Source organism: Pistacia vera, unplaced genomic scaffold, assembly GCF_008641045.1.
Source record: "Pistacia vera cultivar Batoury unplaced genomic scaffold, PisVer_v2 Contig23, whole genome shotgun sequence".
Classification (NCBI taxonomy): domain Eukaryota; kingdom Viridiplantae; phylum Streptophyta; class Magnoliopsida; order Sapindales; family Anacardiaceae; genus Pistacia; species Pistacia vera.
This window is the reverse complement of record NW_022196035.1, coordinates 779581-805959: the sequence shown is the minus strand read 5'-3', so window position 1 is coordinate 805959 and position 26379 is coordinate 779581. Positions and strand designations below refer to the sequence as shown.

Below are 26379 nucleotides of genomic sequence, written 5' to 3'. Positions count from 1 at the left end.
CTCTAAATTCTAAAGAAATTAACTTACGATCGATTTGGGGCTTCAATCTTCAGAGAGACTGAGATCTGATAGAGTTGAGCGAGAGAGACTGACCGCTGTGCGTGTTTGAGCGAGAGAGACCGAAAGAGTTTACCAAGAGAGATTGAGATCTGAGTCTGAGAGAGTTTGAGTGGCTGACTGACTGTGTGTCTGTTTGTATCTGTGCATGTTAGAGCGAAAGAGACCGAGAGAGTTGAGCGAGAGAGAGTGAGAGACTGAGCTGAGATCTAGTCTGAGAGTTTGAGTGACTGTGTGTGAGACTGTGAGGTCTGTGCGACTGTGCGTGACTGCGTGTTCCAGTGAGAGAGACTGAGAGTGAGAGAGACAGAGAGTGTGTGAGGTCAGTGTGCGTGACTGCGTGTTGCCGTGTTCCAGCGAGAGAGACTGAGAGTGAGAGAGACAGAGAGTGTGTGAGGTCTGTGCGACTGTGCGTGACTGCGTGTTCCAGGCTTCCAGCGAGAGAGACTGAGACGAGTGAGAGAGACTGAGAGTTGATTAATTAAGTTAATTGTGTTACACTTAGGGGCGTTTGGTTCAGGAATGTTAGATTACTGGGAATATTGGATTACTGGAAATATAGATTACATTGAAAGATTACTGAGAATCTTTAAGAAAATGAATGTGTTTGGTTAGTTGGTGGGTATGTTATATTAATATGGTTGGTTATGGGGAATAAATTGGTGGGTATGTTATTTAAATTACCAAATTGTCCCCTTTACAAATATTAATATAATATTATTTTTATTATTAATTTTTGAATAATTTCTTTTAACCCCCAATATTTTAGATTTAGTTAAAACACCCCTGCTTATATAAAACTTTAATTTATTACGAAATCACCCCCACCTCCTGACGCCACCATAGACCATCACCGGAAGTCTCCGAAAGTCCCCATCAGCAACTCAACGTGACTAAGAGGCTTCAATATGGCTGTTTCCAACCATATTGATGGCCGAAAACGGCCATATCAGGCCAGATCTGGCCAGAAATGGCCAGATCTGGCCATTTCCGACCAGATTGGTGGATCTGGCCATTATCGGCCAGATCTGGGAGAGATCTAGCCGTTAACGGCCAGATCTATTTTTACCAGAATAGATATGGCCGTTAACGGCCAGATCTCGCTCAGATCTGGCCGCTAATGGCCAGGGATCTGGCCATTAACAGCCATATCGATGACTCCCGGAGCCTCCCACCGAAACTCGTTCTTTTTTAGGGACTCCGACGAGTTTTCCGAGGTGGTCCGTGGTGGTTGGCTGCTGTAGGCGGTGGTGGCTGGGTGGCAGTGGTGGTGGTGGCTGAGTGGCAGTGGTCTGTAAATTGTTTTAAATACAAGGACATTATTGTCCAAAATTTTAGTTAAACAAGGGTAAAATTGAAATAGGATATTAATGTAAATTTATTTTAAAATGAGGGTATTATTGTCCAAAATTTTCATTAATAAGGGATAAAATTGTAACAAAAAAGGATAACCCTAGTAATCTCATAATACCTAAGAAAATTGAGGTAATCAGATTACCTCTAATATTACCAATAGTAACTACTATTGGTATTTGAAGATTACCGGAATCTTATATTACTTGACAACCAAACGTGGTAATCAAGTAATAAAAGATAACATTACCCGAATAATCTGATATTACCGCGAACCAAACGCCCCCTTAGGGTTATTGTTACACTCAAAACGACGTAGTTTAGTAAAATCCGGATCGGATTCGGATATCCGATTTTTTAACATTCCCGATCCGGTATCCGATCCGAATACTCAGATTTTTTAAAATAACGATCCGTATCTGATCTGAATTTTTGGATATCCGACTTTTTCAGATCGGAGCGGATCGGATTTCGGATTTCGGATTTTTTTTGCACAGCCCTATCCCTAACCCATAGTCGCCGCTACAAGTCATTTTTAGCATTTTCCGGCACCCATTGCAGCCCTCACCGCTCCCCTCACCCTCCCAAGTCACTTGGCTCTCCGATTCAACTGTATCAACGTGATTTTCACCAAATTCCAGCTGTTGCCATCTTCATTCAAGTGACGTCCCTCGCACAGTCGCACCGCGCACACCTACGCATGAGTTCAGCGCACAACCCACCATGCCCCTTCTTTATATCCACGGTCCCAGCTTCGCATCTCCTTAGCGTGATGTGCATTGTCATTACCTTTGCAGCCACGCCTATGTTGCACGCGATGCATTCGCGCGATTGAGTGGTTGTTGTGTTGTGGATTTGATTGTTGGTGATGAAGTTTGTTTTGGATTGAAAGAAAATTTAAAGGGTTGGGTGGGTTTGGATTGAAGAGGGTGTTGGTGAATGAATTTGAGATGTATAGGATTTTCTTGAAATTTTATTAATTTGGCTAGATGGTGATAGTGGTGGTGGCAATGGTGATGGTGATGGTGATGGTGATGGTGATGGTGATGGTGATAGTGGCAGGGTGGCAGTAATGGCTAGGTGGTGGTGCCAGTGGCAATGGTTGGGTGGTTGGAGATGGGGATGATGTGAAGGTTGAAGAAAATGATGTTATTGAAATAAATTTGAAAGTAAGATGGTTATTTTTCTTATTCTATTAATTTGAGGTTGAAGAAGAGGGTGGTTGGAGATGGGGATGGTAATAGCACCCTCTACACAAGTGTTAGAATCTAAAAATTACTAACTGTATTGGTTTTAGGGTGTAAATCTAGAATTTATGAAATCAAGGATAAAAACTTGCTATTTCACCAAACCTTGCCTTGGAACATGTCGTTTACTCTTAACTAAAAAGAGCTTTTTCTATCTTCCAGAAATATTTGTTCCAACAAAAAGTTGGAGAAGTTTAGCAGTGACTCCAGAAGCTCTGGTCCAACCCAATGATCAAAATGGGCTTACACATTAAAGTTAGCTTTTGCGGCCCAAACTTTAAGCTGAAGAAGATACACAATTTCATATAGAAATGGAATCAATCATCCCATATCCACAAGTTGACCAACACCACCCTTAATTTCCGTCTAAAACTTTAGTAGTTAGGTTGATTAGAAGAATAGCAAAGGCACTTCCCCAGATGGGTGCAATATGCTCTAATCATTTCAGCAACTAATATTTTGTTAATAAAGTGTTTAATGGGGGAATTCCACCAACTCTTCTTTCTCTCCTTCAAAATTATAAAAAGTTAGCAGGAGGGTCCAAAACTTCAACTTTTGAGCATGTACACAGATATAGAGTTCCAGGGAAATGAACAGTTATCATGAGCTTAGCCTTAAAAAAATTTGCTCTTCTTAGCCACCTCACCTCCGCATTAAGCTTTAAGACCAAGAAATGTTCAACATTAGACCCACATGTTAAAGTCCCCTATCAAGACAATTATTCCTTCCCCATGAGAGAAGAAAGAATAGCCTCACTACTATCTCATATTGAATTCTATTCATCTAATAATTATAGGCCATTTGGCTTCTATAAGAATGCACTTTTAGTTTTGGGCTTCCTGCAATCATATTTTATCCTTGATCGAGAGATTCAAAACTTAATAACTAACCCAATAATGGACATCTTAAAAGCTCATAGTGTACTTGTTCATCTCGACAATTAGATTTACGTTAAGATTGCTATGTTTCAACGTTTTCTTTTTGCCCAAAAATGTGCTCTAGAACATACAAAAGCGGACGGAATAAGTACTTGGCTATTGATCATGAAATTGTAACTCTAATGCATATCCGTAGTGCATACAGGAATGAAAGCCTAGAAAGTAAAGGTTAGAGCTAGATATTCCTTTGAGATTGGGTAGATTGGAATAATAGTACCCAACAATTTAGCAGAACATAATCATAATTTCAGTCGCCGACACTAAACTTTAGTTAGTTAACAGTGTCCCCATTCACACTATAAAAAATGTCGATGTCGCACAAAAAGAATAGATACTGAGGGAGAAAATTGTGCCACAACTTTTGATTTATACATCAGTTATTGGCTGACAGATGACCCGGATAAAGCTTATGCTTTAAGCAACATCAGTCAGGTTTATCGCTTAATCAAGTATTAACACTCTGTCAGGCTTACTTATATCAAGCTGTCCTCAAATTTTTGTACATATTTTCATGTGAATATCTCATCATCATGGTATGGCTTGCAACATTTGTATGTTTTGAATATTAATTCCCTTTTTATTTCATATACTGTGCTATTGAGAAGACCCCAGCCAACGTAGTAGAGTACCGTTGTTGATTGATCTTTCCAAATCATTTATATTGCAGGATTTAGTGAATTGAACATGGGAAATGAGATGGGCAACAGTAACACATCCGGCCTGCAAGGTACACTATAATCAGGTTTTTTATGCTTTGATTAGATTCGTATTTGATTATTATATGAATGATTTGTAATTTACAATGTCGATCTCCTAATGCAGAAGAAGAGAATTCAACCACTCAAACTCAAGAGAGGTTTTTGCAAGAAGCTGATCACGTTGATGGTGCAGAAGGTAAAAATCATGTTGTTCCTGTTTCTGAAGTTAAAGACTACAATGGAAAAGTGAATGGGTTGGCTTCTGACGTCCCAAACGGAGCAGGAGATTCTCCTAAATTAAACCAGACATCAGATGGAAGAGGTTAGTGTACGGTCTTTCCTAGGCTAATGAGGCTTAATATTGAATACCAGCCACAATGTTATTTATCTGTCAGCCAGTGTTTATTCACAAAACCTGAGCATTCTGTTTCTTATACAGAGCAAGAAGAAACTGAAGTTAATCATCCTGCTGAATCTCCAAAAGTTGATGCAGAATCAAATGAAGCAGGTGATGAAACCAGTGAAATTCAACAACAAACTTTTCCATCTGAAGATTCAAAAGAACATAACAATCCACCTGGTTACGTAAATGATGGACTAGAAAATCAAACTGTTCCTGGTGCTGAAGGTAAAGACTACGATGAAAAAGAGAATGCATTCACTTCTGATGATTTGAACGGAGCAGAGGATGCTCATTTTTCAGAACAGATACCAGATGAAACAGGTTACTGAATTCTTCATAGCTTTTCTTTTTGGATTGAAAAAGTCTGTCGATTCTCAATGTACCATAGGTTACTTCTGTTTCTTGTAGAGCAAGAAGACACTAAAGTTGATCCTCCTGCTGAATGTCCAAAAGTTGAAATAGAGCCAAACAATGAAGCAGATTGTGAAACAAGTGAAACCCAAACAACTTCTCCATCCAAAGATGCAGAAGATGATGTGAAACCACCTAGTCTTGTGGCTGACGCAGAAGTAGAAAATGGCATAGTTCCTCTAGCTGAATGTCAAGACTACAATGACAGAGGGGTTAATGGGTTGGCTTTTGATGTTCCAGAAGGTGCAGAGGATCCTCATGTTGCAAACAAGATATCAGATGAAAGAGGTTAGTGAATTATCAGTGCATCATAATTCATAAATGGTTATCTTTCAGCTGATGTTTCTTCTCTAAACTAGAGCTTTCTGTTCNTGCTCTAGAACATACAAAAGCGGACGGAATAAGTACTTGGCTATTGATCATGAAATTGTAACTCTAATGCATATCCGTAGTGCATACAGGAATGAAAGCCTAGAAAGTAAAGGTTAGAGCTAGATATTCCTTTGAGATTGAGTAGATTGGAATAATAGTACCCAAAAATTTAGCAGAACATAATCATAATTTCAGTTGCCGACACTAAACTTTAGTTAGTTAACAATGTCCCCATTGACACTATAAAAAATGTCGATGTCACACAAAAAGAAAAGATACTGAGGGAGAAAATTGTGCCACAACTTTTGATTTATACATCAGTTATTGGCTGACAGATGACCCGGGTAAAGCTTATGCTTTAAGCAACATCAGTCAAGTTTATCGCTTAATCAAGTATTAACACTCTGTCAGGCTTACTTATATCAAGCTGTCCTCAAATTTTTGTACATATTTTCATGTGAATATCTCATCATCATGGTATGGCTTGCAACATTTGTATGTTTTGAATATTAATTCCCTTTTTATTTCATATACTGTGCTATTGAGAAGACCCCAGCCAACGTAGTAGAGTACCGTTGTTGATTGATCTTTCCAAATCATTTATATTGCAGGATTTAGTGAATTGAACATGGGAAATGAGATGGGCAACAGTAACACATCCGGCCTGCAAGGTACACTATAATCAGGTTTTTTATGCTTTGATTAGATTCGTATTTGATTATTATATGAATGATTTGTAATTTACAATGTCGATCTCCTAATGCAGAAGAAGAGAATTCAACCACTCAAACTCAAGAGAGGTTTTTGCAAGAAGCTGTTCACGTTGATGGTGCAGAAGGTAAAAATCATGTTGTTCCTGTTTCTGAAGTTAAAGACTACAATGGAAAAGTGAATGGGTTGGCTTCTGACGTCCCAAACGGAGCAGGAGATTCTCCTAAATTAAACCAGACATCAGATGGAAGAGGTTAGTGTACGGTCTTTCCTAGGCTAATGAGGCTTAATATTGAATACCAGCCACAATGTTATTTATCTTTCAGCCAGTGTTTATTCACAAAACCTGAGCATTCTGTTTCTTATACAGAGCAAGAAGAAACTGAAGTTAATCATCCTGCTGAATCTCCAAAAGTTGATGCAGAATCAAATGAAGCAGGTGATGAAACCAGTGAAATTCAACAACAAACTTTTCCATCTGAAGATTCAAAAGAACATAACAATCCACCTGGTTACGTAAATGATGGACTAGAAAATCAAACTGTTCCTGGTGCTGAAGGTAAAGACTACGATGAAAAAGAGAATGCATTCACTTCTGATGATTTGAACGGAGCAGAGGATGCTCATTTTTCAGAACAGATACCAGATGAAACAGGTTACTGAATTCTTCATAGCTTTTCTTTTTGGATTGAAAAAGTCTGTCGATTCTCAATGTACCATAGGTTACTTCTGTTTCTTGTAGAGCAAGAAGACACTAAAGTTGATCCTCCTGCTGAATGTCCAAAAGTTGAAATAGAGCCAAACAATGAAGCAGATGGTGAAACAAGTGAAATCCAAACAACTTCTCCATCCAAAGATGCAGAAGATGATGTGAAACCACCTAGTCTTTTGGCTGACGCAGAAGTAGAAAATGGCATAGTTCCTCTAGCTGAATGTCAAGACTACAATGACAGAGGGGTTAATGGGTTGGCTTTTGATGTTCCAGAAGGTGCAGAGGATCCTCATGTTGCAAACAAGATATCAGATGAAAGAGGTTAGTGAATTATCAGTGCATCATAATTCATAAATGGTTATCTTTCAGCTGATGTTTCTTCTCTAAACTAGAGCTTTCTGTTCTTTATAGAGGAAGAGGACACAAAACTTGATCCTCCTGCTGAATTTCAAAAGGTTGAAGTAAAACCACAGAATGAAGCAGATGTTGAAACCATTGACATCAAACCAACTTCTCCATTCACAGATTCGACACCACTTGAGGTACTGCAAGAATCAATTTTGGAGGAGAATCTGCCGCAACAAAGCGATCATCAGCTACTGAAGCAAGATTCTATCAAAAAAGGTTAGCATGTTTATTAACTCAGCTGACCAATTAAAATTAATATACCATTGTAAATTTATAACTTTTTCTGCTCTAAGTTATACTTATAGAACATAAATGGTTTCCTTTAGACTTAACCTCCACATTGGTAACAGAGGACGAGGGAGGGGAAAATGCAACTTTTGATATAATAACTTCATCAAACGATCCACCAGAGCCTCAAGAAAGTGTAGACTCAAAATTTGATCAACCTGAATTGACTACAATTCATGCCGATCCACCTGTACAGGATAGCAACATGCCTTCACAAAAAATTGAGGATATCCTGCGATCAAATTTGACTTGTTCAGGGGAGGAAAATGGTAAACCGATAGATAGTAGCATACCAAAAGATATCGGTGAAAGTGCTATTACTGCTTCTGATCCAATGGTGGATGTAGAAAGTGATGACTTGACTGTGAAAGAAATGGCATCCAAAGCAGAGAGATTGGAAATTAAAGGTGGAGATGAGATTAGCAATGGTTTAGACGGAAACACAATGATAACCTCAGAATTCTCCTGTGGTGTGGGAAACAACTGCGACGGGGAGTTACCAACTGAGATTAATCCAATTAGAAGTGGTTCCCCTGAAGTAGAGATCGAAGACATTTTTATGGATAAGTCACTAAACTCTCACCAACAAGTCTCTGCAACTACAGATGACTGCATAGTTCTTACAGAAGAAACCGTGTTGATAATAAATGAAGCAGAACATGGGGAGAGTAAGTCTAATCATTACCCAAATCAATCTTTTGAGGAGTCAATTAAAAGATCAAATATTGACAACGTAAATGTGTCTACGTCAGAAGGCATGATGATCGAGTCTAAACCTGAGAAAAATGAAAAGAGAACTGCAGATTATGTTTCTTGTGATTCTGGGAGCAATGAGGACTACATTGAGGAGGCACAGGTTACGGAAGATGATCACCTAGTTGATGTGCATATTAACTATCAGGCTTCCGTGGAACCTTGCAAGGATTCACAAAATGAAGATGAGGTGGTTCCTGAATCCGGAATGGTTATGAAGGAGTCATCTCTTACTGATTGCAAAAAAAAAGAGGCGTCTGAGGAGAAGAAAATGATTGAAGAAACAGAAGAGACAACTAAAGCTTCATGTATCATTGGAGATGACACAGAAGGAAGAGAAAGCCAAAAGCAATGCGAGTCTCCAACACTGCCGGCTGAACAAAATGAAGCATTTCTCCCAACACTTCCGGCTGAACAAAATGAAGCATTTCTCCCAACGTCTCAGCTTTCTCTTGTCCAGCCTCAAGACAGCAAACAGAACTGTGAAAAGGAATCTGATAAAATCCAGAGCCGCAATGAGTATATCTCTGAGATAAAGCAAGAAGGTCTCCCCAAGTCCTTTGTTACTGAAGCTTCATCTTTTGATTCCACAAACTCGATGGCAGAAACTTTAGTCTCTGTGGATCAGCTGGTCATTGAGAAATCGGAGCAAGATCTCTCACAATCTGCCGCAGAGACTATAGCAATTGTAGAAGAATCTAACACTCAAGCAAACCATCTCAGTGGACAAGGTGAAATAGTTGAAACACCTGCCTTTGCAACTGATGATACTCAGGCACCAGAAAGCACGGAGAGACTCAGCACTGAATCAAACCCTGACGCCTCAAACATACGAGCTCAGATGCAAAAATCACCAAGCTTTGACCTTGATCTCCAAATTGAAGCAAGGACAGAAGAGTCAGATCAAACTCCACTCTTGTATCGAGAGAAGACTGCAATTGAGGACTTTTCAAGCCAGGCAGATGTTAGTCTTGCATATACTGAATATGGTCAAGATAAGCATGTGTATCATGCAATGCCAGTGGAAGAAAAAGTTGTTACAATGGAAAGAAGCGAATCTGAGAAGTCGAAAACTCCATTCCTAGGCTTCTTGAAAGAAGAGGAAGAGGCGCATATCAAAGTCACACCACAGAAACATGATAGCAACAATACTGCAAAGAAGACAAACAAGGAATTCCTGAACTTGCCCACAGAGGAAGTTGCCTCAACTTCACCAAAAAGTAAGGAGAAGCGGAAGCCGAGGTCTTTCCTCTTCACCAACTGCATGTGTTGCACAACTGTGATAAATTAAAAACCTTAAAATATTTCCAGTTTTCTTCTATCTTCACATTTTGATTTGTTCTGGTTGAGTTTTCTGAACTTGGGAGTTTTGTTCAGGAGGGAGTCTGTTGATTGGTTAGTATATTCAACATAAACCAAGAAAGTAAAAATTTGTAACCATGACAATCCATTGCTTTTATTCTTTTTTCTCTCTACACTTTTTTTCTTCTAGACTTACAATGTCTTTGTGATGTGAGTCTTGAAGAATCTCTTGATGTAATTTTTGAGCCCTTTTATTTGTTTGATCGGTTGAAAGAATATGTATGGTTTGGAGAGGAGATTGTAATTAAGGCAGATTTGCTGCCACTGATTGTAACATTTCTTGATTTTATTTATAATAATACAATGATGTTGGGGGTTTATAGTTGAATTATCCAGGGCTTTTTTTATGGTCTACAAGCTAGGATTAAAATTATGCTTAAACGGCCATTAAGGATACAAAATTAACATTGCAGTGGTGTTATTATTATTGTTGGTTTTACTGGTAAATAATAAAACACTCACCCACAGAAGCTTACTGCCGCTAGATGATTCTGTAACTGTGATGGTGTTTTCCAGATAGTTAATCAGAATTACCCAGAAAGCCATCTGTAATAAGTCTCTATGGGAAGCAAGTCCATGTGAACAAGGCAACAAAGTTGGGCCTCTAGCCCATGGAGATGTCCCCCGTACTGATTCTAAGTCTTGCAATAAATCACACAAACTTATTACCCAGAAAGCTATTAGTAATAAGCTGGAGAGATAGAAACTGGACTGCACTTGTATAACCCCTTTAAACTTGGCTAGCCATTTGGGGCTGGAAGGCTGGAACATTGCACAACTAGATAGAACCAATAATCAGTGATTTTCCAAGGAATAACAAATATAAGAAAACGAACATCCAAATGGCAGGATTTATACATATGAATTGGCATCTTTTATCAATCGTACAGTATAAAGGCATTTCACTGTACTAGATATGACTAGGACATTAAGTTTTTGTTCCATTACTCCAAAATTCAATGAATATATAGTTTTAGAATGAAACTTTTTATCTCTTTGGGTAATGTGATTGACTTTGGAGTTGAGAGGCAGCATGGCACCAGTATACTCTTGACACTTGAGATGCAGGGCAACAACAAATCTTTCAGGCTTCCATTCTCATAGCATCGTTCAACAAATCTTTCAGGGTTACTGTTTAGTTTATACATTAATTCAGCCCAGTTCAACTTGAATTCTTGGATCCACCAGTAGTCTGAAAAATAGGTTTGAGAGTTGTTTATCATATTGTCACATCACAAGCTCTTCTAGATGATTAAAACTTTTTATTTTATTTGATTGAACTGTTCAAAAAATGTCTTTTAAAATGAGAGAAACATACAGTATGATGTTCTTTGATAGAAAACGTAATCAATAGTTAAACCATATTATGTGGAACAATCAAAATAAGAATTGTGAACAAATGAAAAGTAGACATGAACCGCGTACAAATTGTGAAATTATATAAAACGGAAGGGGACTTGGTCTTTATTTAAATAGTAAGGAAGAGACCTCTTCTTTTACATTTCTTTTCAAAGAAAAGAACAGAGAAATAGATAGTAGATCTTTTTATAAAGATAATGTGAAAGGGACAACCTCCTTTCTTTGTGTATGAAAAGAAATATATATTATAGAACAAAGTTCTGGGAAATTATATCTTCATTACCGACCATTTTCTCTAGTCAAAGTCTTTGCATTGGAACCAAAAGTTGGAGAAATTTCACATCAATACAACTTCTTTGAGTTGGTCTACATTATTAAACAATAAAACCAAATTAAATCATTCTTAATTATTTTGTTTCAAGATGTAATTTCCTAATATATACGAATTCATTTGTGATAAATACGGTGAATTACCTCTCCCTTTATAGTCAAATGACAAACTTTTTAGTCACTAGAGTTAGTTATATCTAAAAGGTATTATGTTCGAGTCATAAGAGAGGTATCTACCATATTTGTATAATTATCTTACTTTATTGGACTTGTAGAGTGTTCCTTAAAAAAATAATAATAATAATAATAAGATGGATTAATTATAAATGAATGATTAAATGGTTCAAATGTAAGGAATGATATGTTAATTACAAATTAATGGTTAAAAAGAGGTGTAAATTTTGTCCTTATTGATAGGGTAGGGATTGATCTATGAACCTCAAATGCATAAAGATATGATCTACAACTAGATTTGATTCTAACTCTTTAACCCTTTAACATATACGTGTCCTTAGATGCAATGTTAATAATTGGTTTTAGGTGACATTTGAAATATATTAAAGAATTTTTGTTCACGCATGAAGTAAAATTGATCCTTTCAGAAACAAAAAGGTCTTCACCAGTTCACCATGTGTTTGGGAACAATGTGAAGCCAAAATCAAATGATCTTATAAGATAATTTAATACATTAAATAAACATGTGGAAAAAAAATATATATATTTTCATTAAAATAGCACAATTGTTGAACTAGAAATGAAGGAATACAATTTAGAATTGGAGAATGAAATGGTACAAGTTATTCTAATCTTCTTTTGGTCATTGTCTACAACAACAATTAATATTACAACAAATAATAGAAACAACACAGCTTTGCTTATTTATTTTCTTTTGAATGTTATCTTATCATACTGACTAAATCCCTTTTATCCAACGGTCATCATCATCTTGACAAATTCATCATAGTTAACTTGGCCATCACCGTCCAAATCCGCCTCCTTGATCATCTGTTCTACTTCTTCATCCGTCAATTTTTCACCTAGATTGATCATGACGTGCCTCAACTGCACACAGACCAGAGAGAATAATAATTAAATTGAAAGCTTTAATTAAGCTAGATTCTCATCCATCTTGGAAGTCGTATTAATGTATATAGAAATATGTAGTTTACGTTCATGCATGTAGATGTACTGAGATATATACGGACAGCCATTTTGCTTAATAGCCTAAACCTGGTGAAACATGTGAGTTTCAGATTTTATTATATGAATATCCAATCTTCTTTATTGGAATACCCAGAAAAGATTCTAAATGAATCATATTTCCAATTATTTCCCAACATTTTTTCTCGTTTTTCTTCAGGAATCGTTGAATGGATCAATGAATTTTTTAAGTCTAATTCAGATGTGCTGTACAGCATTATCTTTATTGTTACATTTCTTCCCTTTTAATTTTCAAGATTCAATACCAAATTCTTTAAATATAATTCATTTTTATCGAGGATTAATTATGACAATAGAATGAACCCATGCATGCAAAAAAAATAAACTTATAATGATAATTTGAGTTGCAAACTGTGAAGGAAAAACAAGATTATTAGATTAAGAGAGAATGGTTTAAGTTTTAGCCTCAGTTAAGAACAAGTATGGGGAAATTTTACCTCATTAGCTGATATATATCCATTTTGATCCTTATCAAAAACTTTAAAAGCTTCCTTGAGCTCCTCCTCAGCGTCAGTTTCCTGATATAAACCAAAAACAAATCTAAATTTCAATCTAATTAAATGTACAAAATTTGGTGATTCTTGGATTTAACTTGAGGTTATTAATTACCTTCATCTTTTTGGCCATTAAGCTCAAAAACTCTGCAAATTCTATCGTCCCATTTCCATCAGAGTCCACCTCGCTTATCATGTCCTGCAGTTCATCTTCCGTTGGATTTTGATCCAAAGATCGAATCACAGTCGCCAATTCTTCAACAGTAATGCAACCTGCACATTCAAATCATGTTCAACAACTTAATATCAAAACCAAAAGATTAAGACACAGAACAGAAAGACTATAATGATTATTAGCACAAATCAAAAACATTAATGTTATAAAAAAACTCACCATCCCCATCTTTGTCAAAGAGACAAAAGGCCTCTTTGAACTCAACAATCTGTTCCTCAGTCAGTACATCTACCATAGTGCCTGCCTGGAAACCTTAATGAACTAAACAAACCTTCAAATTTAGAGAGAGAGAGAGAGAGGAGAGAGAGAGAGAGAGAGAGAAGTTATAGAAAAGAGTTAAGAGTATGTTGAGTATAGCTCAAGCTGAGCTGTGTTTATGTAGAACTTCAATGTGGTAACAAAAATGTAGTGAAATTACAAATATTAAAATATGTATATACTCTATACGTATTAAAGAAATAAGTAAAATAATAAAAGTCAAAAGAAGCTTATGACTAGAATTGGGTGTTATTCTAATGGCGTTATTAGCAAAGAAAGAATCATACACAAATCTCTCNGATTATTAGCACAAATCAAAAACATTTTAATATTATAAAAAAACTCACCATCCCCATCTTTGTCAAAGAGACAAAAGGCCTCTTTGAACTCAACAATCTGTTCCTCAGTCAGTACATCTACCATAGTGCCTGCCTGGAAACCTTAATGAACTAAACAAACCTTCAAATTTAGAGAGAGAGAGAGAGAGGAGAGAGAGAGAGAGAGAGAGAAGTTATAGAAAAGAGTTAAGAGTATGTTGAGTATAGCTCAAGCTGAGCTGTGTTTATGTAGAACTTCAATGTGGTAACAAAAATGTAGTGAAATTACAAATATTAAAATATGTATATACTCTATACGTATTAAAGAAATAAGTAAAATAATAAAAGTCAAAAGAAGCTTATGACTAGAATTGGGTGTTATTCTAATGGCGTTATTAGCAAAGAAAGAATCATACACAAATCTCTCTCTCTCTCTCTCTCTCTTTCTCTCTGTAGCCGTCTTATACCATGACCTTTCTTCTCCTTCAACATGGACTTTTTTGCAGGATAATTAAAACTAAATTCATCCTACATTAATTTACAAAACATATATATATTTTTTTTTTATATAATTTGAAGACAGCTGTAAGGGTTCTATGTTTGGGAGACACAGCATTCAAAAAGAAGACCAAATGGGTATGGGACTATAGGGAGATGTGTAGATTGTTTCTAAATTTTCAAACCCAGAGAGCACGCTGCGTTGCTTGCACGAGCTCACATAGTAGATTACTACCAATTTCTTATTCTGTTAATCACATAATTAATACAAAATCTCCCTTCTAATTACTCCATTTCAAATCTTTTATGCTAGTCAATCGGGTTCTAATTAAATATCACAGATCTTATATATGCTGGGAGTAATAAGTTAGCTGAAGTTCAATGGAGCCCACTCAAATCTTATACACTGAAATTATGAATGAAATATAAATTAAAAAGAAAAAGAAGTGTGAAAGCTTAGCTGAGTCATAAATGTAGAAAGGAATTAATGTGCTTGGCTGTCGACGCGGTTTTCTTCCTGTTATTTGGTAAGGCAGTCAGCTACCAAGACGGTAAGCGTGTGGATTCCTTCTGGTCTTCCTCATCCAGTATTAGTTGCCTAAGATTTTTAATTAATGAAACAAATATGATTATTATGATCATGGTTACTGCATAAAAGAGTACTGTACTTCAAAAGAAAGGGAAAACTTCAAACCTGAAGCAAGGCTACAATTATTCAGTCAATAAGCATGGATTGAAGACACATTTGACTCTAGACTGGTCATATTTTACCTTTCGGTCAGCACGCAATTAACAAGAATATCAACCTTCAAATTAATGTGCCACGACGTGAAGACTATGACCAGAAATTTTGAATGTCACAGGACTTGAACACTTCAGACAGGAGTTGTCCCTGTTGAGAAGCCATGGACTTGTTGACTGTCAAAAAGATGTTTTTTTTTTTTCTTTTTCTTTTTCGTTCAATAATGTTTTAAAAAGGATTATGGCTAAATACAAATAGGTAATACAATAGACCTTATTTTTACAAACAATAAATTTGTTGAAATTTGTTTTAGATATATATATCTCTTGAAATTCTCAAACATCTTTTCTACATATTTGATTATTGATGATTTAAAACAAAAATGAGAGTCAGTGATGAAGATATATTGTAGAAGAGGCAAAAACATTTTTCTCAAAATTAGAAAATTCCAAAATAAAAAAACTATATACTTGGATAGCCAAGCCCGTGAAATTCTCTTCGAGGTTGGGTCTCACTTGGGCCAGTTCATTCAAAGCCCAGTCGCCCAAGATCCAAACTGAGCCTGGCTTTAATTTACGAATTCAATGTGGTTTTGTATACTATCTATTGAGTTAACGACATATTCTCACTTAGGTTTAACGAAATCCAAGTACATCTAGTTGTATTTATTTCAGATTTTTACCCTTAAACTAACACTGTTAATGATTGTGGAGGTGGTCAAAAATGGTGATGAGGTCGCAAGTGAATGGGGGGTTTTGTTAAAGAGATTGTGGGGAGTCCAACGAGGGTCCGGAAATGATTTTGGACTCGAATTGGCCCAAAAAAAAGCCAAAAACCACCAGCGGACGCTGCTAATGTGAGTTTTTTGCTACCTAAACCGTCTTCTACCAAGAAAGTGTCAACCCACTTTAGCGTGCTAACATGCGTCGTGTACAATGAAAAGTTGGGTATCTGGTAAAATAAAGGAACAGCGTTACTTTAAAGTGAGAATCTAGAATAAACAACCAAGGTATCAACTTGGGATTTCTAAACCTCGAATGGAAATATGTTGTTTGCTCCTATCTATTTAAGTAAACAAAACTCAATTTCATACATTCTACTTCTCTTCCCCTCTTTCTTCTTCCTATAATCACGACCAAGTTTGCTAAAACTTTAAACAAAATTTACTCTTCCACCTGCACTACTTCCTTGTTTCTCTTTATCTTATGAATGTAACGTGGGTTTACAGTGGATAGTTTGTTTTGTTTAATTGATGCAAAAAATAAAGAAATGAGAGTGACCATGAATTTTGGGATTCTTGATTCTGGCTGATTGTGTTTTAAGATAATGGTAAACTTTGATTAAACGACTTTTTCCCACCCAAATAATGGCAACACTTTTTCACCCAAAAAGTTTCAAAATACTTTACTATCCAAACCACAATTTTGTTAATAAAAATTGGCTGAAAAGAATGACATAATGATAAAAAATTCATTATAAATAAGGGTAGGGTTGTCAATTAACATTCAGTATTTCTGAAAACTAAAAAAGGTTACAAATAAAGGTTAGCCATGTTTCCGTCTCCAATTGTCGGCCGACGGCCACAACATCTTCACATGAATTCACTGTTTAACGGCCAGGTTTTTGTCGTTTTAGAAGCCAGAATTCACCCCTATCACCACCATACGAATCCCCTTCCTCACCTCTTCAAAACCCCACCCTCTATTGGCCTCCCCTACTCGCCATTTTGCTATCGTGACCTACACCCACCGCCGCAAGACAATCACATTTTGCAACCACAATCCCCTGCAAAACATTGGTTTTTTTTCTAGTGTTGAACTATGGTTTGCTATTTGAAGTGTTTGTGTTGTTGTTGTGTTGATTTTTTTAGTCGTCAATCATTCCCCTATCTCTCCTACTTTGCTGCTCCATCCAAGCCCACCACATGTTCGACCTATTGTCCCAACGAAAAGCCCCAATCACTAGCAAGCCAGCATGCGCACAAGACAACACGCACAAGCGCCCAACGCCATCAAAACCAGCGGCGTTGGCCTGCCCCTTCACCACCACCAGATTCCCTGACCTACATACTCCAAAACCCTCTTGACTATTGCCCTATTGCTCCCACTGTTCGCCATGTTATTTAGATACGGGTTTTGCCGTTCCCAACTGAATTCCGGTCGATTCCAATGGCCAAAATCCAAGTCGTCACCACCACCAGATTCCCCAACCTCCATACTCCAAAACTGCCTTGACTATTGCCTAATTGTCCCACTGTTTGTCAACGCCGTTTGGATTAGGGTTTCACCTCTTCCAGCCGAATTGGCAAAAATCCAAATCATCACCACCCCCTACTTCATCAACCCCCCTCTACAAAACCACCACCACCACCCCGCTACCCACTTGCTCGCCATTCCTCATTCAAGCGACGCTACTGTCTACCGCCAATTTTGGTCCAGATAATAATAAAAAAAGAATTAAGTTAAATAGTAAAGAGTATTTTCGTCTTCACAATGCATATCACTATATATAACGGAAATTATTGACGGAACATAATTTTTGGGTAATAAAGTTATATTTTGAAACTTTTAAGGTGAGAAGTGCCATTAGACCATTATTTGGGTGGGAAACAATCATTTACTCGATAAACTTTAGCCTTGTTGAGTAGCTATGGAACACATGCCTGTCTTCTTGGACCCAAAGTAAATTATTAACATAATTTTTTCTCACCCTTTTTAGCAATCTGAAAGCATTTGGTTCATTTTTCTGAAAAAATCTGTTTACCTTCTCTTTTTTAATGCAGTATCGCTGCCCAAATGACGTGAAAGGGTATCTTTCAGGATCTGAGAATTCCTATCAAAAAAAAAAAAAAATTGCAATTACAGATTAAAAGTAAAACATGCTCACAATAAAATAATGAACCAGTCAAAAGAAGAAGTAGCTAAATTTACACAAGCAATAAAGTTGTAGTTACAAATTAAGTTGCTTAGAGTCGGTACATACTGTTACATTAACCTCACTAAGGCTACCAGTTGCAGCCATAACAGCTGAGCTTTGCAGCATTGCTAGTCACCGGCCAAGGAAATAAAACAAGATGTCTCATCTGTCTTACTCCAAAAGGAATAATGTTGATCAACAAAACGAATGACAGATTAACCAGCTCCATAATCAATCGCAGACCCTCAAATCTTCCTCCTATTTCAGATCGGCTGGCCCTTTGGAACAATTTGATCTTTGATCCACATGTAGATGGGAACCAGTACATAGTAAGTTGCTGCAATGACCCCAAGAAGAAACCTCAGGAAGAACACAAAGGGATTCACAGGCTTCTTTAAATCCTCTGCCTTAGGACCAAGCTGCAGCAGACACATCATACACCTCATATAAGAAATGAAATTTATGTAAAGTTAAGCCTTTTTATACTAGATTTATTATTTTTCTAGTTATGATTATCGAATTGTAGGTCAAAATGATACATGGCAGTAACTAAAGCTCAGCAACTTCCAACTCCATGGTCTTTGTTGATACATACTTCAGGGGATGCAAACTTTTACAACCAGCTCTACTGAAAGCAGCTTCGCCATCACATTTATCTCTAAGATTGAATTTCTTGTGGAATTCATACAAATCCCTCAGAATATAGAAATTTAAATGAGATTAGAAAGAAAAGCAATTCCATTTCGATAGTCAACATTAAAGGAAATGACATTTCTGTATTCTCTATTACTTTTAGCTTGGACACGAAGAAGTGCCCAAAAGCTTAAATGTCTCAGCAGATTCTAAACTTCAGCCTGTGCAAATCTTAACAGAGGCAAGGACGAATAGCACAACGAAAGTAAGGATAAGAAGCATTAAAGAGTCCTAATATGAAAACAGCAAAAGTAAGGTTGCGAAGAGAAGGAATGATTATTGCTCCCTCGCAATTGCATAACTATGTGCTCCTTACAACTTCAGAAACTATGAAGTGTTTCTAAAGTCAAGACCCTAAAACCATTTATTAATCATCTAAAAAATCAATAACTGCATCTAACTACATATATGAACCATGACAGATCACCCTTCTTAACAATGCACCAACACACATCTCAAGTTTTAAGCTCAAAGCCGTTACCTGTAGAGGAGAGTCTCCTGATAAAGGCTTCACACCTGTAACAGAGCAACCCATGATCAAGCCATGCCGACGGACTCCGCGGTACCATTTTGGACCAATCCTTTTCAGTTTAACATCCTTGAAACCAGCTTTTTTAAACCATTCAATATAATCTTCCTCCTTTGGAAAGAGCATCCACATATCTGCGAAGAATTGAGACAACCAAAAGGTTGGATACACAGGACCTATGACACAGGCTTTTCCTCCTATTTTTAGTACCCTGTATGCTTCTTTGATGCCACGTTGTGGGTCTGGCCAGTACTCGATACTGAAGAACAATATCAATGTATCAGATAACATATAGAGAAGCTATGCCAAGTGTTAATCATAGAAAATAACTATTTAGTACAGAATTGGAGTTCTATCTTCGAAAAAGACTCAGATATGAAAGCCAGATCATGCTTTAGAGTCAAAAGCCCCAACAATTTCAGTTCTCCTGGATGTCATTACATTATTTTAACTGAAAAGCTAAATGTAACATTCTACAAAGTTAAAATTGAATCCAATTTGATTAATAACTCATTCCAATCATGACTGATATTACCAATTACAAGTCCGAGCCATCAAATTTCTCTCTAAATTTCAATTACAAGTTATAACATCAAAATTACCCTTTAAATAAACCAGAATCCTTTTATATTGCAAAAATACTAAAAGAAATTACCTTCCAGCTGACACATAGCGATCTGCATAATCAGTAGGGAAGGGGAGATCCTCCGCATCACCTTCAATTATCGTGCATTCCTTCAAGGGCTCCTTCTTTTTAGCCTTGGCAAGCTGATGCGGTGACTGGTCAAGAATTGTAACATTTTTGGCATCCACATGCTTAACTATACCAAGAGTTGTAAAGCCAGTCCCACCACCAACATCTACCACTCTCATATTCCTATCAAAGAGATCAGCAGGCTCTAACGCCTCATCTCTCATGTCCTCAGTCCAGTGACCTGGGTTTATGATATGGTCATACACTATAGATAAGAACCTGTAAAACCAAAATGCTTCTTTCTTGTGTTGTATGAACCTCGGCTGAGAAGCAGGCCTTGAAGATGATATACTGCATCTGGTTGTCAAGATCCTACCATTTTGGTTCCTATTATAAGACACTAACCCTTTCTTCGGGAAGTACAAGCACCTAAAATGGAAATCTGAGCCCGCAAATCCTAACCCGGTTGGAGCTATTCCACTCATTAGCTTAAGATTATCAGCTCCACTCAGAATTGAAGAAGCGATGAATTGGCAAAACAAAAATAAGAAGCAAGGAAAGACATGTATCGACTCTTAAGTCCTAACTGAAAACCAGCAACTCAATAGGCATGTCCAGTTGATAAAATTAAGAGGGAGTGTAATAACAAAATTTTGCTGGAGAATAAACAATAAAGATTCAATTTTTTGCAAGCAAATCACATGGGTTGCGATAATGGGAGAACTCAAATATATTTTAGAAAGAGTGGAAGAAAATAAACCATGGGAGGAGGACAAAAGGACAAGGTTAAAGAGCTTTGCGTCTTTGGTAGAATAAGCACCACATGTAAATAAATGGTGATTGTATTCTGCTATAAACTGACTACTCAGAGGATGGGGTCATGGGCACCAGCTAGGGTGGCCCGGTGGGGATGCCTCTCTATCTAGTATCTATCACACGAAACGACAGCGTTGTAGTCTCCAATATAAACACAAACTAGTGTAATCATCCGTTTAAGTATATCAAGTGCCAACACATTTCTTTTTGCTCTCCTTTCTTTGTTCTTTAAATTTATAGCTCTTCTTGTTCTTGAAGGAGCGGATTTGAATTTGGGTTTTCAGCTCGGGCACCACGTGCCACGGTTGCATATATATAATGTTGAGTAATACTACTCAAACCACGTATTCTCGTAACTTTCTTTTACAACTCTAATATGTTAACATATTAGTACTGTTACGTCAACTTTCACCACACCTAAGACATCTAAAAGGAACAGTCGTCATTTATGAAAGAACTGTTGCTCCTTCATAAACAACAATTCCTTCATACAGAATGATTGTTCTTTAAAGAACAACCTTATTCTTTCTTACAATGTTGTTAATAAAGAATGATTGTTCCTTACATAAAAGAATGGTCATTTCTCATAGAAAGAATGGTCGTTTTTTCGACCTAGTCAAAATCATTCTTCGTCTTGGGTGTGATAGAACTGTCATAACAATGTCAGGTCAATTGTCACGTTAGGATTGTAAGAATGTATTGTTGGAGTAACATCATTTTCTGCACTTAGCTTTAAAATTTTAGGGCACAAGACATGGATTTAGTCAAATAACTTATTTGGGATGTTTATTAATTCCCCACCATCCAGATGCCCAATTTAAGATCGGATAAGCTACAAAGCTAAAGCCAAGGCATTACATTAGACGGATCAACGAGGGGATAAAGATCTGTTCACAAGTTAATCTGCAACGTGCCAAAGCACTAAATGTTCAAGAAAAAAACCCTATTATTCATGTTAAAAACTATTTTCTTAGGAAGGAACTATTAACTATGTATTACATACGACTTCCTTTATACTTCCTTTCCACCAAAAAAGAAATGTATATAAATATTTGAAGACTCTTCAGGAATTATGGTTCAACAAACTCGGAAGGTTTCCGAACTTCCCGGAGCTGAACTGAGTTGTCAAAGCAGTGATAAAAGCCATAGTGTGGGAATCTCTCATACCATGTATCTTGCTGCTGATGTGTGTCCCAGTGCTCCCCACTGCTGCTCTTTCCATACTTGTGAACCCATCCAGATCCATTGTGACCCTCACCCCAAGTACGATTCCAGCGGTCTCCATACTTACCTTCCCACCATGTCTCCCCCTGCTTGACACCATGACCATTTGGATCAAAATTTTCATCCCATTTGTCACCCCACTTCGCCCAACCATCACCTTCACACCGCTCAGCCCATTTGTCTGTGTACTTAATGCTGCCACCATGTCCATCATATTTTTCACCCCACCTGCCAAAGGTATAAAATATTTGAATGAACACACAACAAACAGAAAGCAAATTATATCATAGAACCATCTATATGAACATGAGGCAATGAAAATGTCTTGAAATATGATACAGTTCAGCAGATTTATGTATCATTACTACATGACCTAATCCGTATTGCTAGAAAAAAAGAAAAAGGACTGCACTGCACTGCACACATGAGGTACATGCAGAGTGATTACAGCCATTATATTCTAGTTCTCAACTGCATGTCGTAATTGAAAAGTCAAACTCTTGTATGAGTCCAATTAACCAAGACCAATAGACATGATTATTTCCAAGGTCATTAAAGGCAGGAATTCCAAAAATGTATCACAATTGAACAATGATCAAAACCTTCTCGAGTGTTCCAACTAATCCAAAAAGCTATGAAAAAACATCACACAATTTGTTGACTATGTCTCTACCTAGTGTCAATTAATCAAAAAATGATGGTTATTTTGGGATTGTAATCAAAACCAATTCTAACAGATACAAGGGAAAGAGCAGAAATTTGTAATCCTCTCCGAATTTTGGTACCTTTCATGCCAAACATGAGCATGACCAACATCAAGGGGTGTGTTTGGGTCAAGGCTACACCACTTGTGGGCCCATTTTTCTGATTGACCAGAGGCATCATAATGTTCCCACCACTTCTCTTGCCACTCTTCACCTATTCCGTTCTTTCCCCACTTATCTGCAGTTTTCTCAAGATGCATAATGCCAGACTCCTGCATGAACAGAAACTAACAGATCAGTTTGTTTTAATATATTTGCCACATTTCTTTAAAAATCTATAAGCATTAAAACATCTTCTTCCCTTTTCACGACATTTGTATTTGCATTAGCTCAGTAAGCTAAAAACAGTTTTAGAATTTGAAAAAAAAAATTAAAAGTTTAAGAAATTGTTAAATTATATTAAGAGCTTCTTTTGGTAAAGAATAATACTACATATACAACATTTTTATACAACATGATATGCCAAAACATGATTGGATGAAAGTTTATTTTTAATTTAAAATCAACCAATCATTTTTTGCCACATCATGTTGTATGAGAAATGTTATATAAAAATGTTGTATGTATAGTATTATGCTTTGGCAAATGCATAAGGTACTTTGATAGAAGTCTTCAAACCACAATTTACTTTTTGTAATTTACATCAAGAAATCCTTCTTACCAGCCTCATTGATTCCATCCAAAACTCACGCCAAACATTACCCGTTGCATCACGTCCTGACTTCTCCGAACCAAGTTCCTTGTAACCTAACTCGTCAGCTGCCTCCCAGAACTTCTCTTGCCACTCAACTTTTTTATCAGCACTAACACCCCTGGTCATTGTCCATCTGCAAATCACACCATCAGGTCTTTGCTCGATTCCTGTCTCCTTCCACCACCTTAAACCATCTGGATACACTCCCTGAGTGGATAATTCATCAACCTTGTCAAGAGCATCTGCCGCTTCTGCTGCGTGGGCTGAAGACAGAGCACCAAGTTCGTGTTCTTCCTTTAAGGAAGGTGCCTCTGGACTGGCCTCAGAAACATTTTCTTTTAGAACATCAATCAGAGACTGAAAAGGAGGAAGAGGGACGTGGTTGGTGTCAGAAAGTTTACTCTCAAATGGAATTGGAAGAGTATCCATGGATCGTGTTTTCTCTGTCACGGTGTTTGTCGAAGGATAGACAGTAGATTTCCTAGCCATTTTCAAGTCATTTACATCATCCAAATTTCCATCACTGTCTTGAGGGGGGGTCCAGGACCAAAAATCGGGACCTGGCGTTCCTTTTCCAGAAGTTTCTGATCGAGGCACGAAGATGCTAACATTCTGCGTTCCTAATAGAATCAAATAATCATAAAAAAGATTCAGAAGAACATTCCTAATAACATCAGTATCAACTCAAAATAGAAACAGAAATTATAAGGTAACAGAATCGGAATTTTTGAGACACAGACATTTGAAACATGGAATGTGCATTTTTTATATTAAACATAAAACAAGTTACAACAAAATAAAACTTCTAAAATGCTACATGCTTAACATTTCATAATCATATTACAACTATTGCTCTCCACCTGACAAAATAAGTCCCTCTATACTAGTAAATCCCAAATTCCCATTATCGAAGATTACGTTTTTACGACTAAGGCAGACGATCATTTCAAAAATCCAAAGAAGCATCACTATTTCCTTAATTATCCAAAACCCCACGGCCTCTTCAAATCATTTTTTTTTTACAACAATTTATAAACATAAAATAAAATAAATAGAAAAACAACATGAAAACAAAAAATTTCAAATTTTACCTCCTTGAGTCTTACCTCCTTGAGGCACCCCAATTGGCCCACCAGTCTCATTCTTCACGACAGAATTGGACCCACCACTCTCATTCTGCACGCCAGAATTTGCTCCACTACTCTCACTCTTCACAACAGAACTTGCACCACCACTCCTACTGCTGACGGAAGACTCTTTTTTCTGCTCGAGGAGCGAGCGAGCCGCCGCGATAGCCGCAGCAGCACGGTCAATCACCTGCATACGCTGAACCCGGTCACGGTCCTCCTTAGAAACTTCCAGGAGCTTCTGGAACTCCTCATTTTTTTTATCGAGTTCCTCTCCGCCAACATTGTTATCATCACCAGCAGCATCAGAATCCACCAACGTTTCGGCGATTTTTTGGAACTCGATATCCTTCCTCTCGCGATCTCGTGCATTCCTCCACATGTCGAGGTAGGAATCTCCTCCATTTAAGGCCCTAACCTTCACTCTGGTTCGTCCAGTTCGAGGATTGATCTGGCGGTGTGCCAGTAAGGTAGTGGTGAAACGAAGCGGGAGCTTGGGCTGGTGCGCGGTGGCGCGTGGGGAATGGAGAAGCTGAGAAGCCATAGTTAGAGAGAGGGGGAAGAGAGAAGCATGGGAATGAGTGAGTGTAGGCGGTTGATTTAATTTTAAACATTAGTTTTTGAAGTTAGCGCGTGAAGGAGGGGAGTAAAGTGGAAGGGTGATTTTGATTTGATTTTGACTGATTTGTTTCGTGGATGTGAAGGAAAGGTGCGAGATGCCGAGATCCTATCTGGTGGGGCGGAGAGAAACATTGGCCGATGGTTTGTCTGACAGGTGGCAACTTTTGAACGATGCGAAGTTTCTATAAGAAGAAATAGAAAGTTAGTAGACTGAATAAAGATTCGCTTTACTTTTCTTAAAGCAATTTTACATATATAAATTATTTTTATCTCCATTTTTCTGTATTTTTCAGTACGATAATAAATTATTATTTATTTATATGCAATTTGCATAAAATTATCAGAATCTTATAAGATTGCTATACAAACTTATCCCATATCAGGTGCAAAAGATTTCATATAAGCTATACATTGTGAACAAACTTCAACTTCAATTTTTATTTTTAAAATAAATGGTTTATCTTTAAATTTACGACGGAATTTGAACCAAACTGACTCTTTAGTTAACAGAATTTTAATTTTTAAATTTATAAGAGACTGGAAATCATATTAGTGCTATTTAAATTTTAAGATTAAGGAATGATTTGACCAGACAAATTTTTTTTTTTCTTTTTTTTGACTTGTTCAGGGCAATTTGCGTGCTTAACTAATCTTGGAGTCTATTAAATATCCTACAAACTATGGGTGTTCAAAAGAATCGGTTGAAACCGGAACTGGCGGGTATCTTGGGTTTGGTTCCGGTTCCTACCCAGAACCAATCATCAATGGGTAGGTTCTGATTCCAAATTTTTGGAACCGTTATTGTACGGTTCTAGTTCCGATTCCTATAGTTAGGAACCAAAATCGGAACCAGGAACCGAAACTAATATAAAATTAAATTAAAAATTAAGGGGCCTAATAAAAGCTTTTGTAGAAAAAATAACGTGAAAACATTTATATTTATATTTCATCACATTTAAAGTAAGTTGGTTTGACTTTTGAGAATCTACCTTTACAAAGTAATAGAGTTTGTAATTTTATTTTTGTTAACAAGTGCAGGGGGGTATTTTTACGTTTTTTAAGGGTTTTTTTTGCTATTTTAAAAACCTTTGGGGGGTCTTGTAATTTTACAGGGTACCTAGAACCGGAACCGAA

The 26379-nt window shown here is 37.1% G+C and overlaps 6 protein-coding genes across 8 annotated transcripts; 3 read left to right on the top strand and 3 right to left on the bottom strand.

The window, feature by feature from the left end:
• Positions 1–4123: 4123 nt before the first annotated feature.
• Positions 4124–5400, top strand: LOC116131171. The gene is made up of 5 exons (XM_031416811.1): positions 4124–4128; positions 4263–4322; positions 4418–4615; positions 4733–5017; positions 5105–5400. The coding sequence occupies exons 2-5, from the start codon at positions 4280–4282 to the stop codon at positions 5398–5400; spliced, it is 822 nt and encodes a 273-aa protein (XP_031272671.1). The 5' UTR covers positions 4124–4128; positions 4263–4279.
• Positions 5401–5951: 551 nt separating this feature from the next.
• Positions 5952–6869, top strand: LOC116131136. Its single transcript, XM_031416780.1, has 4 exons — positions 5952–5956; positions 6091–6150; positions 6246–6443; positions 6561–6869. Exons 2-4 carry the CDS (start codon positions 6108–6110, stop codon positions 6851–6853), a joined length of 534 nt encoding a protein of 177 aa, XP_031272640.1. The 5' UTR covers positions 5952–5956; positions 6091–6107; the 3' UTR covers positions 6854–6869.
• A 32-nt stretch (positions 6870–6901) lies between these two features.
• On the top strand, positions 6902–10022 carry LOC116131170. Its single transcript, XM_031416810.1, has 3 exons — positions 6902–7223; positions 7314–7526; positions 7661–10022. The coding sequence occupies exons 1-3, from the start codon at positions 6902–6904 to the stop codon at positions 9640–9642; spliced, it is 2517 nt and encodes an 838-aa protein (XP_031272670.1). The 3' UTR covers positions 9643–10022.
• Positions 10023–12252: 2230 nt separating this feature from the next.
• Positions 12253–14271, bottom strand: LOC116131123 (calmodulin-like protein 11). Of its 2 annotated transcripts, none has more exons than XM_031416758.1 (4): positions 13958–14271; positions 13233–13390; positions 13061–13141; positions 12253–12464 (listed from the first exon to the last, which is right to left on the bottom strand). In XM_031416758.1, the coding sequence occupies exons 1-4, from the start codon at positions 14031–14033 to the stop codon at positions 12327–12329; spliced, it is 453 nt and encodes a 150-aa protein (XP_031272618.1). In that variant the 5' UTR covers positions 14034–14271; the 3' UTR covers positions 12253–12326. The 2 variants fall into 2 exon arrangements, with proteins under 2 accessions (XP_031272618.1, XP_031272617.1); XM_031416757.1 differs by lacking the exon at positions 13958–14271 and adding an exon at positions 13512–13817.
• A 3531-nt stretch (positions 14272–17802) lies between these two features.
• Positions 17803–20920, bottom strand: LOC116131110 (2-methyl-6-phytyl-1,4-hydroquinone methyltransferase, chloroplastic-like). 2 transcript variants are annotated; one of them, XR_004128209.1, is made up of 4 exons: positions 19961–20920; positions 19258–19564; positions 18150–18502; positions 17803–17999 (listed from the first exon to the last, which is right to left on the bottom strand). XR_004128209.1 is itself a non-coding variant. In XM_031416746.1 (3 exons), the coding sequence occupies exons 1-3, from the start codon at positions 20482–20484 to the stop codon at positions 18347–18349; spliced, it is 987 nt and encodes a 328-aa protein (XP_031272606.1). In that variant the 5' UTR covers positions 20485–20920; the 3' UTR covers positions 18050–18346. The 2 variants fall into 2 exon arrangements, 1 of the variants encoding a protein (XP_031272606.1); XM_031416746.1 differs by lacking the exon at positions 17803–17999 and having other exon boundaries at positions 18050–18502.
• A 654-nt stretch (positions 20921–21574) lies between these two features.
• On the bottom strand, positions 21575–25281 carry LOC116131109. Its single transcript, XM_031416745.1, has 4 exons — positions 24604–25281; positions 23465–24117; positions 22825–23015; positions 21575–22267 (listed from the first exon to the last, which is right to left on the bottom strand). The coding sequence occupies exons 1-4, from the start codon at positions 25166–25168 to the stop codon at positions 21886–21888; spliced, it is 1791 nt and encodes a 596-aa protein (XP_031272605.1). The 5' UTR covers positions 25169–25281; the 3' UTR covers positions 21575–21885.
• Positions 25282–26379: the final 1098 nt, after the last annotated feature.

Excerpts from the sequence above, each read along its gene's own strand:
- LOC116131109 (XM_031416745.1), bottom strand. The coding sequence starts at position 25,168 with ATGGCTTCTCAGCTTCTCCATTCCCCACGCGCCACCGCGCACCAGCCC. Across the intron at positions 24,118-24,603 it reads AATTGGGGTGCCTCAAGGAG|GAACGCAGAATGTTAGCATC; the intron begins GTAAGACTCAAG and ends TGATTCTATTAG. Across the intron at positions 22,268-22,824 it reads GCTCATGTTTGGCATGAAAG|GTGGGGTGAAAAATATGATG; the intron begins GTACCAAAATTC and ends TACCTTTGGCAG.
- LOC116131171 (XM_031416811.1), top strand. The coding sequence starts at position 4,280 with ATGGGAAATGAGATGGGCAACAGTAACACATCCGGCCTGCAAG. Across the intron at positions 4,323-4,417 it reads TAACACATCCGGCCTGCAAG|AAGAAGAGAATTCAACCACT; the intron begins GTACACTATAAT and ends CTCCTAATGCAG. Across the intron at positions 5,018-5,104 it reads ACAGATACCAGATGAAACAG|AGCAAGAAGACACTAAAGTT; the intron begins GTTACTGAATTC and ends TGTTTCTTGTAG.
- LOC116131110 (XM_031416746.1), bottom strand. The coding sequence starts at position 20,484 with ATGAGTGGAATAGCTCCAACCGGGTTAGGATTTGCGGGCTCAGATTTC. Across the intron at positions 19,565-19,960 it reads CGCTATGTGTCAGCTGGAAG|TATCGAGTACTGGCCAGACC; the intron begins GTAATTTCTTTT and ends ATTGTTCTTCAG. Across the intron at positions 18,503-19,257 it reads CAGGAGACTCTCCTCTACAG|CTTGGTCCTAAGGCAGAGGA; the intron begins GTAACGGCTTTG and ends TGTCTGCTGCAG.
- LOC116131136 (XM_031416780.1), top strand. The coding sequence starts at position 6,108 with ATGGGAAATGAGATGGGCAACAGTAACACATCCGGCCTGCAAG. Across the intron at positions 6,151-6,245 it reads TAACACATCCGGCCTGCAAG|AAGAAGAGAATTCAACCACT; the intron begins GTACACTATAAT and ends CTCCTAATGCAG. Across the intron at positions 6,444-6,560 it reads CCAGACATCAGATGGAAGAG|AGCAAGAAGAAACTGAAGTT; the intron begins GTTAGTGTACGG and ends TTTCTTATACAG.
- LOC116131123 (XM_031416758.1), bottom strand. The coding sequence starts at position 14,033 with ATGGTAGATGTACTGACTGAGGAACAGATTGTTGAGTTCAAAGAGGCC. Across the intron at positions 13,391-13,957 it reads CTTTGACAAAGATGGGGATG|GTTGCATTACTGTTGAAGAA; the intron begins GTGAGTTTTTTT and ends TTGAATGTGCAG. Across the intron at positions 12,465-13,060 it reads GATATATATCAGCTAATGAG|TTGAGGCACGTCATGATCAA; the intron begins GTAAAATTTCCC and ends GTCTGTGTGCAG.
- LOC116131170 (XM_031416810.1), top strand. The coding sequence starts at position 6,902 with ATGTACCATAGGTTACTTCTGTTTCTTGTAGAGCAAGAAGACACTAAA. Across the intron at positions 7,224-7,313 it reads CAAGATATCAGATGAAAGAG|AGGAAGAGGACACAAAACTT; the intron begins GTTAGTGAATTA and ends TGTTCTTTATAG. Across the intron at positions 7,527-7,660 it reads GCAAGATTCTATCAAAAAAG|AGGACGAGGGAGGGGAAAAT; the intron begins GTTAGCATGTTT and ends CATTGGTAACAG.